General features: G+C 40.2%; 1 protein-coding gene across 2 annotated transcripts in view; it reads left to right on the top strand.

Moving 5' to 3' along the window:
• Positions 1 to 12,354: 12,354 nt before the first annotated feature.
• TRAPPC3L (trafficking protein particle complex subunit 3L) overlaps positions 12,355 to 18,348 on the top strand; it is a 33,749-nt gene continuing 27,755 nt past the window's right edge. The window contains exons 1-3 of one of the 2 annotated variants that reach the window (XM_067546781.1): positions 12,382 to 12,423; positions 15,018 to 15,065; positions 17,275 to 17,372. In XM_067546781.1, coding sequence (XP_067402882.1) covers positions 12,382 to 12,423; positions 15,018 to 15,065; positions 17,275 to 17,372 — 188 coding nt within the window. Of the gene's footprint in view, positions 12,424 to 15,017; positions 15,066 to 17,274; positions 17,373 to 18,348 lie in introns of both variants that reach the window. The other variant, XM_067546782.1, reaches the window with a different exon arrangement.

The raw sequence follows: 18,348 nt of genomic DNA, 5'->3' as shown, positions 1-18,348 counted from the left end.
GTTTTCTGCACCCTGCCCTTGCTCGGATGACAGTGAGTTGGGCTGGGCAGGATGTAATCAGGGGACAGAATTTTACTGGTCTGTGCTGTGCAGCCGATGCAGGCAGGAGTAGGAGAGGGTCTGAGGACCAAAACCAGAGAGGGGGGAGGAATCATTCGGTGATACAGGGTCACCATTATTTTGTGTGTCATTGCTTGCTGACTGCTGAATGTGAGCATGCGCACAATGCACAGGTTTACTCTTCTACCATCTAAATGGCAGAAACAGAGCGGGGACACACATAGGATAAACTAATTCAGAATAAGGCATTTTTATTCTGGACTAAGACTATCTACAGCAGCAGTTAATCCAGAGTAGTTAACCTGCCTAAGATTCACACCCTACCTTCACCCACGTGAATAGTCACCTGTAGACAAAAAATGTTTCTCCTTGATTGACAGCCCCCTCTACCCTGCCCTGCCCTTGGGATGCAACCAGCCTAGGGGATCCGCTTTGCTATAGGCATCTCTCCTCAGTGGATGTGTTAGGTCTGAGCGAGGCTTGACTCGGCTGTCACGTGTTGGGGGAGCCGCTGAAGCTCGCGCTCCCGCCTGTGGCCAGGGTCGTGGGTCACGTGATGGGCAGACACCTCCTGGGCTTCCTCTTTTTTTTTTTTTTTTTCCCGGCTCCACCCGCCGACGCGGACTCGGAGGCGCGCGCGCCGGTCGCTATCGCCGCGCGCGCCGGTCGCGGCGTCATCACAGCTGCCTGGTGGCGGCGTGTGGGAGGGGCGATGTGAGGAGGCGTGGGAATGGGCACGTGGGCGAGCCTTGGGCTCCGCGATCTGCCGCCGGGAAGGAGTCAAGGAGGGTGCCGGCTTTGCTGCAGAAGCGGCGGGGCGCTCAGTGCTGCAGGCCTGGGGAGCGGGGCTGCCTGCCTGCCTAGTTCAGATCTGCTGGCTCGTAACCTCTGTTATTGCCAAGTGGAGACCCTGACCTGTGGGAACGGCGGTGTCAGTGCTGGGCTGCCGCGGAGCAGTTACTCGGCACAGGGAAGGTGCAGTGAGCGGGAGCTGGCAAAGCTGGCGATATCACAGCAAGGGGGGGTGGGGTGCGTAATATCTGCAAGGCCAGGAGTCTTCCTTGCAGAGCTCCAAGCTGGATTGCTGAATTTTTTATGGAAATCGTCACTTCCCCCATGGTCTAACGAAGTCTCACACAGTCTGATTTTCACAACCGCCTTCACTCTGGACACACTGCATAAAATTGTGCATGGACAGAAAATCAGGCTAAATCATAAAAAGCAGCGCCAGCCCACTTCTGTAGCTCACCTTTATGCACTTTTTCTCTGTTTACCCAGCTGTTCAATTGACATAATACTTCTCTCATGAGGGAAGTGAGGTTTAACATTCATGGGACAACATTCATTCAAATAAACAAAAGCAGTTGCAGGTACTGTAACTTTTAGACTTGTTCTGCCAGTGGTGCCTTTTGTCTTGCTGTCTGGAGTGGCTCACAAGTGTGAGTGCCTATCGCAGGGCAGACACCCCAAATTGGTGGTATGTTTTATAATTAGCTTTAACCAAGCCAGTAACAAATGTGAACTCATGGATTACTGTACCAATCTTACCATAGAATCACAAACAGCCCTCTTAGACTCTAAAGTCTACCTTGCCACACAGATGGTGCTCTATGCAATCCTGGTAAAGAGAAGGGCAAATGGTGCAATGAAGTCAGTGCAATACCACTCTACAGGAGAGCTGAGATCTAAGATAGAGAGGATTCTCTACATACAGATTGCATAGGGATAGCACCCTCCTTAGAGATGATCAACGGTTTAGAAAATCTAGAAGGTTAAAAATAAAAAGCAGGCATGTTTAGTTTTGAGGGGGAAAAACTGAAGGGTGAGCTGATGACAGTCTTCAGGCAGGTTAAGGTTTGTAATGAAAAGGATAGGGATCAATTATTCTCTGTGTCCATTGAAGATAGGACAAGAAGTAATGGGCTTAAACTGCAGCAAGGGAAGTTTCAGTTTGCTGTTAGGAACATTTTTCTAAGTATAAGGATACTAAGTATAAGCTCTGGAAGGAAGGTTGCTGAATCCCCATCACTGGAGTTTTTTAAGAACAGGACAGGACCTGTCAAGGATGGTCTAGCTTTACTTGGTCCTGCCTTAGCGCAGGGGGCTGGACTTGACTTCTTGAGGTTCCTTCCAGCCCTACGTTTCTCTAATACTAAAAACTGAGGTCCATACCACAAGACTACCCAGCAAGATGGCAGGCAGGCTGGCTCCAGGATGAAATAGCAGTTGTGCTAAAGGTCATGATTAAGATTCATTGGCAAATACTCAAGGAAATTTCCTCAGCAATCTGTCAAGTACCTTTGAATTCTTTGGTTATATGTACCATGTAAGTTACAAATGTAGAATGGGCCAAGGCAATGTCAGAGTTTACACAGAGAGTTAATACTGAAGTATCTGGCTTAGGTACCTTAAAGATAGACTGTGAATAGCATTTTAGCAATTGTATGTGGATAAATGGCCCCTGCCCACACCTGTAATAGTGTATATAGAATGGTTTTAAGATAAATCATTTTGGTGTGATTATGGTCAGCACACTCTTCTCAGTCTGTTTCACAAGCTCTAATTTTTCAACAGCTGATTTTAGGATAGAGGAAAAGTGGACACTTCGAGCTCCAAAGTGAAAGAGGTAGAAGTTTGAATTGATTTTGAAAGAGATGACTCAGCTTTCAGCAGACACAGTTATTCTGCTCAATGCCAACTTATTGATTTCCAATAGTTACAAGTTCTTTTGAAAGCTATGCCTTACTCTGCAGTCTAAATATACTTAAGAAGAGAAAACACATGACATCTCAAACCAGCTAATTGCTTTTTTGTTAGCTATGGTACACTCTCTCAGGAATACAGTTCTCTGGCAGGTGGACTTCAGAAGCTAAGTGGTATTGTTAATGACTACTATATAAAAGATATTATAAACAAATTTCAAATCCCAACATATCAACCATCTTTAAAAAGCAATCACAAATTTTAAATATTTGCACTTTAATTTTGGGAGGTGAAAGTGCTTCTGGGAGGCGCTATCATATTAATTTAGGGCTTGTAAACACAAGTTTTATAAAATATAAAATCAAGTAGAAATATCTCCATGAATTAAAAAAAATTAATGAAAAAGCTTCCACATCCAAATAGAGCTTATTCTTAACCCTAAACATTGCATCATGGTGCTGCTATGGTGCATGGGAGCTATGAAAGCAAAACCCACTAGTTTGTTTTTATTGTCCAAAGTCACAGAAAATGGAAAAAATAAAAAATATAGAGTATTGGTGGGATTTTAAGAGGAGCATAAGAAAGTTAAGTACACAACTCCCATTGAAAATCCTAGCCTACACATTTAAAGTATTCAATTTTAATTCTTTATGGTGTTATCTGTATAACTGCAGTAAGGACATTTGTTTTCAAAAGCTTTTAACATGACAGTCTCTCCTCTAAATTGAAGTCAAATCAACTTTCTCTAGATCAGTTAAGTTACCAGACTAATAATATGGTGCAGTTATATTTATTTTTAAATTTGCCAAATTGGTCATGTAAGTTATAGATGCAATTATACTACAGATCATTAATTCTGGAAAAGCCAGAAGAAGTTTTGCGGACAGAATTATCAGGTGATAACATACTGCATCTCCCCCATTGATTACATCTGATATGCAAATCTGATCTGCAAAATGCCTGCTTTTGTTTTTTTACAGATTAAAAAAAAAACACACACACACACACAAAGTTATGCTCACCTAGATTGGCTTTTTAGCACAATCCCTACTCCAGGCTCCTATATTCAGGAGCTAAACAATGGTCTTCTGGACATAATGATTGTTTATCAATACACAGACCATGTGGATCTTTCTCTTATTGAATCCAACAGTTTTCCCACTGAACATGACAAGGAGGGTCAAATTCCAAGTACTCATCAGCCATCTATTCCTTTTTTGATTTTACTAATACCAGCAAACTCACTCAAAAAAAACAAACAAACAAACAAAAAATCCTGAAGAGGGGCATAGGGAAGAGACTGAATCATGTAAAATGGAACACATTTAGGGAAGTAGTTTCTCTTTCCCAGTGCACTACCTTGTAGTGGTGGAGAGGCTTGCATGTTCCAATGATCCTGAGAGCAAGGTCGTCTGGAGCTTCATGCTCCTGGTAGGGTCACCCATGGCGGCAAGATCGAGGGGAAGGTTCCCAACTAAGAGCAAACCAAGAAGACCTCAACGGCGGACCAGGTGAAAGAAACGTGGAACCCCCTTTCCAACGGCTGTGAAGGCGGACGAAAGTGGACAGCAGATTAAGGGTTTCCAGTCGTCTTGGATTCCATGCCACTAGACTCAGATCCCTCATCTATAAAGGATTGTGTGTTTGTTGATGTATGACAACATCCCCACACTAAAAGAAGTCATGCATAGACATCTTTCATATGGAAATTAACTTAACCCTCTCTCCTATTCATTTCAATGGAGATTTATTTTATCAGAATCAATTTAAAATTATTGTTTAAAATAAGATTCTTTAGTCACCACTCCAAGATTTGTCTGTCTCGGTAACTGACAAACTACTCTGCAAATGCAATGTCCATAGCTGCAGGCGTTTATTGTACATGATATAACTTTTATACCTAGCATTTATACCTAGCTGCATTTTATGACATTATACCCATCGCTGGTGGGAAGATGGCTCAGGGTTAAACTTATTTCATTTAAAAAATGATACAAAAATAAATCAATGAGAAATTGTTGAGCTATAATACTCTTCAATAGGCATTTTCCATTGCTCAGGCCACTGGAGAAGGGCTACAAAGGGTGGGGTCAGAGTAGGCCTCTAAATCTCAACATATGGTAAGTCTCATGCCCTAAAAACGTTGGGTGAGGAGGGGAAGAGAATAAGGAGATGGGAGTGTAAACAAATGAGGGAGCAATCTCAACAATGGACCATAAAAACAAAGCTCAACTGTGAATGAGTCTCCATGTGTCACTGTAAAGAATGCGATAGGAGGACAAGAACACATGTAGACACAATCTGAAGTATCTGCTTTCATATTCATATATGGGGCTAAAGAGTGTATTTAATGATTTAATGTGTGTGTTTAAGATGCTGGTGCAGGCTCAGCATTGTTTGAGCTAGATTTTTCATCAATCTTAAACTATTTTCCATTCATGGGGTCTTTAACTGCTCAGTCATAGTGGTCTTCAACCACAAATTTTAGGAGGTCAGTCCTGAAATGGATAGCCAGTCCCCATGGGAGAGGATATGGATTGCCTTCACATTTTTGCTCCCTGGGGCAAAACCAAAGAACTTCTTAACATGCAAGGTGGCGTAGAGCCTGGAGTACTGGTCTGCAGCTTCCTCAAAGAGTTCAGGCTCATTACAGATATAAAAGGCCCAGTATCTAGGTATGGGAAGCTGAATGGAAATATCTTGCCATACAATAGGACAGAAAGACAGTGATCGTTACCACTGTGGTGAAAAGCCAGCCAGCTATCTAAAAAAAGGCAAGTTCAGTAGTGACTAATAAAGCAAGACTTTCTTGCTAGCCCCTTGGCTCTTAACAAGAATCTCTTTACAGCTGGATGTAGTCAGTTAGTTCATTTTATTATCCATTTATTGTTATGCTGTGAGATGTTATGATTCAGTTTATGCTATGTTACACATAATGAATGTATGCTAAATAGACTTAGACTGTAGGATCATAGAAGTATAAGACTGATAAGTATTTAGGAGTGATAAGTATGCATTAGGTATCTAAGTAAAGCAGGGCGCAAATGGCAGTCTGAGGCCTGTGAGATTTCAGCTTAGCCATACTAGGCCACAGGCTTAGTAATGCTTGACATAAGTGACCAAAGAATGACCCTATGCCAGTAAGATCACAAGACTACTGAAAAAGATGTGCCAACAGGTGATGTTGCAGAAAATCGACTGCAATGTACCGTTCAAGATCACAAGATACCTCATTGTAACATCTTTTACAATACATCTTTTAGGGTACGTTATGCATAGATGCTAATGAAAATAAGAGGAACTACAAACAACCTATGAAAAATGGGGCACCCCAATATTCATGGAGTGTGGAAGTACAGATAAGGAAAAAGAGGGTTGACACCTGTATGCACATGTATAGAGTGTTAGGTGTAGTTAGAATTACAATATAAAGGAGGGTTCCTGGATTGGGTAAAATTGGGTATACCTCTGGGAAAACCCCAGCAGGAACCATCCTTCTACTGATGATCAATTGGTGAGGAATCCATCAGATCTTAGGAATATCTTTGAGGATGTGAGTATGACTATATAACTTGTGCATGGGTATTCTTAGGATTTATATATGCTTGGGTAATCATCACCTTGCTTGTGACTCTAATAAAACTTGTAATACAGACTAGACATAGTACTTGTGAATGTATGTGTCACTGTCCTTGGTCTTCATGTGTTCCTGGAGGCTCTAAATCTGAAACAAGTAGCAGAGGTGACTTTCTCTGTTGATCTTGAAATGGTAGCCACCAGAGCCGAACCCAGGGTGATGTAGGATAACATCACTAAGCCTATTTCAAATAAAATAAAAGACTACAGGAGTTAATCAAGGATGCATTTTGTTAAATGAATGCTTTTTTCCCCTAAAACAAGTAACACTTTTCTTTTAAATAAAAAGTTTATACTTTGGCAGATGGAAGGTGAAATAAGAGGCCCAGAGCCTACAGACACTTAAATATGTGCTTAACTTTACCCTGGAATAATCCCCCTGATGTCGACCACACTACTCAAGTTAAGCACGTGAATAAGGTCCCAATCTTACAATGACTTAAGCAGGTGTGTAAGTCCCATGAAACTACTTGTGTTCATAAGTTCCTCGTGCTTAATTCTTTGCAGCATTATAGTAACATAGACAGTAATGCCCTTGTTTTTATTTCTTCCATTTCATCAAGTCAACAGTGTTTATAGTACAAACAGATGAGTATTAGCTGCATGTTTGGTTATGGTTTTCAAATCCCCAAAGTCTGAAGTCTTTGGATTTGGGATTTTGGTTCAGCTTGCTTCTAATTTCTACATGCTGACAGCTTGATGGACAATCCTATTTTTAAAAAAATCTACATTATCCTACCAAAATGATCCAAACAGTGACAATTAAAAATTATTATTATTACTGGTATCACAGAGTTTATAAAATATGCATTTTACTATAGTAATTGTTAAAGTCAGTCCCTCATCTTCCTCATTCCACAGCTATGCCATGTTTAGTAATGTTTCTTCCACTGGCGCTGGACCCTGAGCACTCTGGCCTGATCCAGCAAAAGCACTTAGCCTACGCATAGTCCCAGTGAATCCAGTAAGACTACTCATATGCTTAACTTTAAGCACACACTTAAATAGTTTCAGGCCAGAGTACTCGGCACCTTGAAGAATTGTATCTTGGTGTCCAGTCTTTGGCAAAAGGCTTGTAGATAGTGATAGCTTTAGTAAAATAGGCAAGAAATTTAATTTTAGAGCCAGTCAGAAATATTAAAGCGTTCCAATCAAAAAAAGGGATTTGTGATAAATTATCTCGTTTTTCAACCACCTCTACTTATTTTCTAATCAAATGGAAGTTTACATTATGCAGAAACTTAGGGGCCGGAGAAACACTTGTGCTTCTTACCACCCATTAAGCATTGGCTCAATCTAACCTCTGTCCAGGAGACACAGGACTGCAACTATCAGGTCATATTACGTATGCCACCAAACAGGTTTAAAAAGTGTCTTTGTCAACATGAACTAGACTTATGAAAGATTTTCAAGAATGTAATGTTGTGTTATGTCTGCCATTCACTTTATATACTGATAAGCCTGGTTCAAACACATAAATTATATTAGCCCATTAGCTAATAATTAGCCCATATATCATGCGTTTAATCTTTTTATATATCTTCAGTCCCATTTTACAGATGGAGAAAGCTGAGGAACAGAGCATTTCAGATCAACGTTTTGAAAAGTGACTTCTGAATTTTTTAATGCATAATTTGAGATATGTCGACTCACCTTTTTAGAGATGTTGAACACCCATATTTTCCACTGACTTCAGTTGAAGACGGGATATTGGGCTAGATGGACCATTGGTCTGGTCCAATATGGGCATTTTTACTTTCTTAAGTGCTTATTGTCCTAGGGAGCTCCTGTAGCCTCTCGATTTACCATTGGCCCCACTGGCTGTTTATCAGGCTTCCTGCTTCTGATGTAACTTTTTTTGCTGTTATTTTTTGAGTCTTTGACTAACTGTTCTTCAAATTCTTTTTTGACCTTCCTAATTATATTTTTACACTTTATTTGCCAGAGTTAATGATCTTTCTATTTTCCTCTATAGGATTTTACTTCCACTTTTTAAAAAATGCCTTTTTGACTCTAACTGCTTCTTTTACTTTGTTGTTTAGCCATAGTGGCACTTTTTTGATTCTCTTATTATATTTTTTAATTTGGGGTATACATTTAAATTGATCTTCTATTATGATGTCTTAAAAAGTTTCCATGCAGTTTTCAGGGATTTTACTTTTGGCACTGTATCTTTTTAATTTCTGTTTAACTAACTTCCTCAGCACACAAACTAAGACAATACTTCTTTAGTGTCATCTGCAGAACTTGTGGCCAGTGCCTTTTAAAACTTTATTTTCTCCCAATACCACATGATTTTCCACCTATTTATAGATGAAATACAATTCATGCATCACTTGAATGACATTTCTACAGGTATTTCCTCCACCTTTGTGATTAGGAAAATCAAACCTCTATGGCTTCTCCTGTATTGTTTTCAGGAGTTATTTTATGACTGTCTTTCATTAAGCTTCAGATCATTTTAAAATCTTCCACTGATTTCAGCTGAGCATCCTTTGGACATACACTTTTCTGTTTTGCTTTTTAGGTGAGGGAGGCTTTCCCAAGTCTTCATTCTTTCACTCAGAAATAATTAGATATAAAATTGACCAGAAGTCCATCAAGAGTAAACTCAAGACTGTTGAATTAGCAATCTGTAAACCCAGTAAAACAACTTTGTACTGCAGCATTGTTGTTGTGTGGGTGTTTTGTTTTTTTATTCCTTTCATGCTATTTTGTAAATAATATTGTTGGATCATCATACTCAGGAAAGACTTACAAAGCACAACTCAGATCTGAAGCAAACCATTTAAATTATGGCTGTTTTAATATTCATATTTCCCTTTAAAAATAAGAAAGCTCATAATATCAGAGATCAACATTTTTACTGTGTGCATTAAAACAAAGTGTCCGCAGTCAGAAATCTTTAGCTGTAATGTTTCTTTAGGTCTGGATCCAATAATGAATACAAATCAAATACATCTGATGCTGAGGTAGCTCTCTGAAACCTGTGCCAAAGTGTTTGCAGAAGTGGGACCTAAGTAATTTCCCCTTTTCCTATTCACATGCCCTCGCTTAGCAGCCCGAGTATCCTGAGGATCAGTCATACTAACCCAGAACCTCCGTGCAGAGGAGTAAAGGGCCTGTATGTCCTTTATTCCCAACAACAGAGGGTAGAGATCTCTCTCTTTCTTTGTATACACACACACACACACATAGAATCATAGAGTCATAGAACCATAGGGTTAGAAGGGACTGCAAGGGTCATCTAGTTTAACTCCCTGCCAAGATGCAGGATTTGTTGTGTCTAAATCATCCAAGACAGATGGCTATCAAGCCTCCTTTTGGAAACTGCCAGTGAAGGAGATTCCACAACTTCTCCATGCAGTTTGTCCCATTGTCCTACTGTTCTTACATATATACATACATATTACTATAATTAAAATTTTGCCATATAGTTCAATATTAATAACATTTCAGATATATTGTGTTATAATAGAGACTTAACAAATCATAAAATGATGAGTTTTGTAACTTAAATGCATTTGATAGATCAACTGCAAAGTTCCGTATCAGGAATATGTGCAGCAGATTTTATTAAGTATGACAATCATATAAGAAAGGGGTATTTTTCCCCATTGGGCCATGCATGGTTTCTAGCTTTCTGCTTTCTCCCTTCCCCGTTCCTAATAGTAATTCTGAATAATAGAAGGAAAATGATTCTCCCAATATATGAAATAACCTCCAGTTCACATTCAGTTTTGTGTCTAAACATTGTAGATATTGGTTTTGCTTAATGCTGTCTACCCAGTGTATTAAACTAACCCTTTGCATAAAAGATGAGGGAAAAGAGACAGGTAGCAATGAATGGGTAAAGATAAAATTAATCTGGATCTTTTAACTCATTGTTAACTTTACTGGTTTCTAATCAAATGGAACATTTTTACTTATCTAGACCCAATCGAGTCAAGCATCTAAGCATGTGCTTTACTTTAAGCACATGAACAGTATCACTGATTTCAGCAGGATCATTTACGTGTTCAAAGTTAAACATGTATTTAGGAACTCTGAAGAATCAAGGCTTTACCACCTCAAGTCTGCCAGATTAACCAAGTACATTCAGATCATTTGTCCTGTATAGCCTGAGCTGGGGAAAAAGCTAATGTTGAGAGATACAAATAGTGCTGGTTTAAAGTAGACATTCTGTCAGTTTTGTGATTTGTCACTGCTTATTTTACTTTATTACAGTCGTTAACGGGAATTAAAGATAATAAAATGTACATCAAATAAAAAGGCACTGTTAATATATTTGTAATAATATTTTTTAAATGTATCTATGGCTACAGCTACACTGACAGCGGCAAAGTCGCTGCCGTCAGATTGAATTCTCTGGATCGACTGAGCGGTCAATGAAGACCCATTCAGTCGATCCAGAAATCGACGTACTAAGGCCACCATCACAAGTGGCGTAGTGCTGCATCAATGGGAAAGCAGTTCCCATCAGCGCAGAGCAGTGAAGACGGTGTGCAGAAGAGGAGGAGAGAAATCGACAGGCGTTACACAAGTTTTTTGCGTAACTTGTGTAACTCCCGTCGACTGCTGCCGAATCTCAGAGGTAAGTGTAGACAGGGTCTCTGTGTGTTTTTGCAATGGGAGTTAGGCAATGAGGAACCCATTAGACGCCTTTCTGCATCTTTAGGTGCCTAAATATTTTTTTAAATCCTGCCCTAGATCACTTTTGATGACAGTACTGGCACATTTTGAAAATTTTACCCCTAATTTACTTTTTGTTTGGGTTTTTTAAACTAACTTTTTCTCACATTCCCAATCCTGCAGGGGAATATTTACTTACTTCTTAACACTGGACTGAGTATTATAGAAAACGAATTAATGAAAACATTTCCATTCATTGTAGGTTAGATTCCAGTACCCTTGCCTCACTGGAGTCAATAGGACTATTCGTGGAGCTAGACAGTATTCACGATAAGTCCAGGTGGCAGAAGCTGGCCCATTAAGGATTATAACCACCCCACACATTTCTAAACTTATGTGTGACCATTACCTAAATTTGAACCTAAACTAAATTGGCAAAATGGGCTAAATTAATCTCGTCTGGTGCAGGAGGATGTAAATTGCATGCCCCTCTCTGCCAGCAGGGGCATCTGCCACCCAGGGTGATGGTAAATGCTCCGTTGTAAGGGGAGTTATTGTTTACAGAAGTGCTTTCCCAAGGTACTATAAGCTGTAGGAGAGGTACTTTGGGAACACCATTAGCAGAGGCTGCCTGGAAGATATATTGAATCAGCTCCTTCTCTTGCAGCCATTGCTACACACCCTTCTTGGCCAATGCTGCCCATTTTGGGGTCTGTGCCACTGTGCTACTTGTTCTGGGCCCCACTGGCACAGAGATTGCAGGTGCCTTGCATCCCTGCATCTACCCTCTAGGTGGGCTTTCTCCTACCTGGCCCTGTCAATAGTAGCCCAGCAGAAGCCTACAGCTGAATATAGATCCTTGATTTTATCCTTGAAAAGAATCAAAGGAATGATTATCTTGTTCCTCAGTTTCCTGAATTTGTGTTTTTATTTTCTATTGTGGAAGCTTTCATTTGCTGGCATGAACAATAGGCCAACTTTGTTATCCCTCAGAGCATAAGAATTTAGAATCCCTTGGTGTTGCCTGGCTTGATTTCACACAGTGAGATGCAGCTGTTGTGTATTTGGATTACAATTCATTCTTCTGGATGGAGCAGCTATTTAGGTGGTTGTGCTGGGAAGCAGATCTGTTGCCAAGCAAATTTCTCCTAAAAGGTTTCATGCTTGTAATGAATAGGAGGAGCATCAGCTACAGCACAGAGTGCAGCAAACGGATCTAGTGCAAAGACAGAACAGAAGAGAGAAGAAAACTTTAGGAAGGGTGAAGAAAGAAATACAGTAACTGGAGGGGAAAATGCTTCTTAAAGGAAAAAAGATATAAATCTTACAGTTCACCATTGTTCAAGCAACATGTCACGGCCAACGAACAGAAGACAAGATAATCACAAAATAGTAAGGCTTATTTGAATATATAAATATTACTGCACATGGAACTGTAGCTAGCTATTCTTTTATTGAAGTGTTGTATTGTTTTGTACAGTCATGATGGTAGACTAGCTAGAAAGTAGATAAGTGAACCGAATTTCAGTAAATCTATGTACCAAGGGATGACGCTGTCAATTTTAGAATGGCCGCACTGAAGACATTTATGGCTTCAATGAAAATATTAACCCTCTTGTGAGCAGCCAATTCTGTGACTTAAAAGTTAGTGTGGGTTTTGTTTGTTTGTTTTTAAGTTCCTTACCAAATCAGATCTTGGTATTAAAAGTATTTGTGAAACAACCAACATTAACGTTTGCTATAGAAACATTCTAATTCCTCCTGTGACTCTGATTGTGATATGAAATGTTTTTCAGCCAGTTCTGATCCAGAACGTGGTGAATCCATATGGCAGAACTCTGCCCTCATTTTGGGGAGAGCAGAACAGTGTCAGCCATGCACCTAGCATGAGCCATTTGCAGTTGCAGGGACAGATGGCTTAGGCAAAGCTGCAGCATGTGAGCGGCTCGGCTGGAGAGCTAAACATGCCTCCTTGATGGCAGACCACACCCTTTTGTGGCTGTGGTGCTTGGCCAGCACTGAGGTCAGTCCTCTTTCCTAGTGCTAGGGAGAGATCCTGCACTCCTCTTGCATGGGAGGATAGGAAATAACGACCTGCACGTCACAGGGTAGGAGCTGGCCCTTTAGGCCAAAATCTGCTCCCACTGAAAACAATGTTCAAACTCATACTGAAATGAGACCTTTTGCTGTTCCAACTATTATGCTTGTTCAGTATTTTGATCAAGTGCAGTATCTGTTAATATTGCCTAATATTCCAATGTCTACTTTAAAAACGTGGCATGTGAAACTATCCTTGAAGCATTTCTGAAACTGCATGAGTACTAAAAAATAAAAATAAAAGAAGAATATTCTGTTCCATGAAAAGGGCCAGAAAACCAAGGTTATCAATGATTCTTTAGTTCTCTGACTGGGGTTTTAAGGGGCGAAATAGTCAACTATTGAAAACCTGCCCTAAAAACACTTGGTTCTAATTTTTTGTCCAGGAGCCTGCCAGCCAAATGTGTATGCACAAGGATGTTCATTTCTGGATCTCCCCATTAAGTAACTTTGCTCAGAAGTACAGATGAAGTGTTTTCTTATTTCTAAGAACTTAAGGTGAATTGGCCTCACTTTCGCCAACCCATTTTTGATATAATATAGTTCTTAATTGCTATTCAAAAGTACCCTCCATGGGTGCTAGCTGGCACAATGGCATAGGGCACTATGCCGTCTGTTTTGAGAAATAAGGCTTTGGTCATCAATGAAAATGAAACGATGAAATGATGACTAACTAGTCAGCACTAGTCTAGTCTCCTATGGAAAGATCTGGATAACAAACCCACCACAGGATTTTATATAAATCTGCCCAACTAGTAGCCTCTGCTCAAGATGAAAAGAAATGGGGTGTTTCAGGTCAGAAAGGAGGTGCTTTGGCAGTGTGGTCCAGTGACTGACCTCGTAGTCAGAAGAGTTGGATTCTGCAACTGATCGGCTGTGTGGCCTTAGGCAAGTTGCTTCTGTCTCCCCTTTTGGCCTTTGTTTCTCTTATTTACAAGCTCTTTGAAGGAGTGGCCATCTCTATATATGTGTTCATACAGAGCCTAGCACAATAGGGCCGAGCTCAGGTGGGACTGTTATGACACTGCCATATATAAATAAAATGAAACTAATTCCCATTGATGTCAATAGGCATAATCATGTTATAAGGCAGGAAGGATTTGCCTCTGTGAGCTTGATACTGCTCCGATTGACTTAATGAGAACAAAACTGAGCTCTGTATTTTTATGTGTCACATGCTGTCTCCAGTTTCCAGTCCAAGGCTAGTAAATGGGCTATAGGTTGGGGCAATCCATAGTGTTCCAGGAGTAGGAAAGCAGAAACCTTTCCTTGAGAATGGAGTGCAACCCAAGGAGTCCAGTCTAGCGTGTGTGACAGCAAGATCCATGTAGATCCACTGGCCTTTTCCCCTGCCTTGCCCACAAACACAGCCAAATGCTGGAGTTCACTCTCATGGTCTGCTCCCTGCCCAGGCTGCTAGAATCCTGCTCGTGCTGCAGGTCTATTGTTGTCAGGCACCACAAATATTTGTCTGTCTCCAAGCCTGTGACAAAGGCTGTCTTAAAAAAGCTCCAGCCAGGGTCAACCTTTTTCTTTAAAAGAATGAGACTAACCAACAATAAAAATGTGACACAGATATGAGAAACCTAAATAGCAGAGTAGGACAAAAACAGACTATTTCACCTTGGCTCCAATTACTATCTGAGATTTGTTAAGTTACAATTATTCAGATTATTTGTATTGTGGTAGCATCTAAGAACCCTAATCGGGGTCCCCTTTGTGCTAAATGCTTAGGCTTATTCCTGCCAATGTAATTTAAATTTCTCTTTAAACTGCCTTTACATTTCAGTCCATCACATTTTGCTTCTTTCTTTTAACTTTCCATCAGAAGCAACATAAAGAATTGTGTGCACTCTTGTCATTTTTCTTTACTTCTTTTTATCTTGTAGGACTGGCATTTACCCAGCCTCTCCTCCTCTGCATCAGCACATCACATGGTATGCAGCAAATCTAGATTACTGTTTTTCCTGCCATCCATCCGGATTTTTCAGCAATTCACGAGCAGTGCAAGGTGTTTCAGATATAGACAAATATTTTCATTTAATTAAAAAAAAAAAAAAAGTCCTGCAGGACAGAATAGTTTTCTTTCTTCTAAACATCCCCACAAAACATTACATTTGACATATTTCACAAAGTCCTCTGCTAATGAAGGAATGACCCATCGGGTTGAATTTCATTCTTTTCATATAGGGCTTGATTGTGCTCCTGTTTTACTCAGCTGAGCAACTGAATAAAACCTATCTGCATTTGGGGTCTGGATTTGCTTTGAGGCACTGTCCCTGCTTTTTGGATATTCCCCTCTATGAGCAAGGGGCTGGGAAGAGGCAGTCTTTTCTCACCCTGCCCCTGTTCACTGGCTAGAGCAGAGGGCCAGGCCTGAGGGGGAAAATAAACTGCATCCTTTCAAGGATGGCAATAATGTATTACCCCTTCCCCCACCTCAGAGCAAAGGAGGAAGTGTGTCCCAGAGAGGTGTCACTGAAATACTATGCCTTTGGGGGCTACTCCCAGGTTGATGCAGTTTATTACCAATCCTTACTCAGGGTTGTGCCTAAAAGCACAATCTAAGCTTTTGCCTACACACAAACGTTGTACCACTCTAACTACACTGGGACAGTTAAAAGGGTGACTATCCCCTACTGTGGAGATAGTTATATTGGTATGAACATGCTGATATCAGTATTGCTATTCCCATCTGGGTAAGGGAATAACCTGCACTGGTAAAGGCACCTTTATATTGATATAACTGCATCCACACTAGGAGTATAACTATTTTAGTAAAAAACCACATCCCTATCTAAATTTGTTATACTGGTACAACTTCCTAATGCAGACAAGCTTTAACCCTTAATTTTCTCTTGTACTATGTACACTTAGATGTACAAGGTGGCAGGAGCCCTCATACTTGATTTTCCATGGCTGCGTTGTTGGGGTATGTGTCTGAGCTCTCATGCTCTCTTACTAAGAGCCCAGGTCTGGTGTTAATAGGGAAGTCTCACCATCATGGAAGGCCACTGGCACTTAGGTGTAAACCAGAAAGGACAGAACCCAGTGCTTTGTAGAATTCTGAAAGTTCTATAGTGAACCATATGACTCCATGTAAACTGAGTGTTGGTGTCTCTGATTTTATGTACACTAAGAATTTTCCCTAATGTAAATCCAGGTTAACTCTTTCTACCTCAGTTTAGCAAGTCAAGGTCAACTTTTCGTAATATAGATAAATAACCAGATATCCCTGAATATACCATCTCCTCTTGGCCAGTTCATGCGTTTGCCTTCCTACCTTGTTGATTTGCCATGAGGATTTTAGAAAGTGGGGAGCATTAGTAGCAGGACAGACTTCTGGCTTAAAAGTGGAAAGTAACAGATATACTTATTTGTGTGGCAGAAATAGTGTGAGGATAAAAGTCTTCAGGAATTTGGTGGTGCAATAGCACTAGGAATTGAATAAGAGCTATTGATGAAAAAGAATTAAAAATATTGGCATCTTATTAGATTGCTGAAAGAGGAGGGAGCTTTGGGACTGATTCTCCTCTGCTTTCCCTTGTCATTTACACCCATGCAGAACATGTGCAAAAGTGGATGTAAAGTGCTACTGTTCTAAACTGACAGCTTTCTGCATCCATTCTGCATTCACTGTGCACAGGTGTAAATGACAAGACTCAGATCCATTGTGTCTTTTTCTATTGCAAGTGAATTTCACCATCCAGGTTGCTGCTACTTTTGCAAAAGACCCAATTCATTCAATAATCCTGAATGCCTGGTATTAGTCATTGATATATTTTTTTATATTACAACTCTTCTTCCTTCCAAAATTCAAACATGTTGCTATAGGTATAAGAAACAATGAGATTAGAAACACCACAGTCTTGCAAATGGTACTCCATGCAGGCATAAGGAGTGTTTGCCCAGATCCCTTGCAATCCTGGGGTCTAAGCAAGGGGTAATAATAAAGTAAAGCTCCACTGAACCCACACTCTGGATTTCACTGACTGTGTATCCATAGACAGAAGGCTCTTATAAAAATAAATTTTGCACTTTTTATTCCAAGACACTGAATGAGCTTAAGAGGAGCAATAAGAGTTTGATCCTAGTTTGTTTCATTCGCAAACCATATCCATGCTCATTTTCCCCTTTGTTTGACAGAGTAGAGAACTCTTTGTGCTCACCTATGGGGCTTTGGTAGCCCAGCTCTGTAAGGACTATGAAAAGGATGAAGATGTGAACAAGTGTCTAGACAGAATGTAAGTAACAAGTTTATTCTGCGTTGCATATCCAGCTTAGCATTAGTGATGTCCACCTACCTATATATATTCCTCCAGCCTTATTGTCTATTATTTGTAGAATAATAGCACTGTGTTTGGGACCATGCAAAATACAAAAGAATATAGAGTCCTTGACACAAGAGTGCTTACAATAAACTTTCTCGCACTAGACAAGGTGGTTCAAGAGAAGAGCCTTGTGTCCTGGTACAGGTTCCTAGAACCCATCACCCCCATACAGACCCCCTTTGATGATTCTTTTCGATGGACTTTCTAGCAAATGAGTTGAATGGCAGGAATGTTCACCAGGGCAATGAATTTTAAACAAGTAAGCTCTATGGGGCAGTGATGGTCTTTTTGTTCTGTGTTTGTACACTACCTAGTACAATGGGGTCCTGGTCCATGACAGGGACTCCTAAGGATTACCATAATAGAAAACAATAAATAATAATATTATAGAAAATTTGTGGGAAGCAATTTCTGAATTCGTTACCAACCAACAAAACCTGACTTTAAGCGTTAAGCTCATCCATTCAGAAAACAGAAACATACCATGTGATCTACACATTCAGTCAAAACAACTGGAATTTTGACTAATAGACACACAAACTGCTTGCAAACAACTATTACAGGCCAATAGTTATTCACAAACATTATTCAAGACAGCACCAGTTTGAGAAAATCTTGATCTGCTCACAAATAGAAAAAAAAACAAAGAAACTCATTGAATCAATCACTTGATATCACGTCACCCAGCCTCAATCAATATCACATATTGCAGGACATTCTATATAGGTTCTTTACAGCTTCTGTGGTAGAGACAGGGAAAGGTTCACATTGGGAGGCGTGGAGTCCTACTCTGGGTCTCTCCTACTACATAAGCTTTTTCCTACAAAGTGTCGTTCTTTTACATTGGATGAGCATACTCCTCGATTTAACACCATTAACATTTTATATG

Source organism: Emydura macquarii, unplaced genomic scaffold (assembly GCF_026122565.2).
Source record: "Emydura macquarii macquarii isolate MOO-44397 ecotype Brisbane River unplaced genomic scaffold, CSIRO-AGI_Emac_v2 contig_1146, whole genome shotgun sequence".
Lineage (NCBI taxonomy): Eukaryota > Metazoa > Chordata > Testudines > Chelidae > Emydura > Emydura macquarii.
This window is presented reverse-complemented; position numbering and strand designations above follow the sequence as displayed.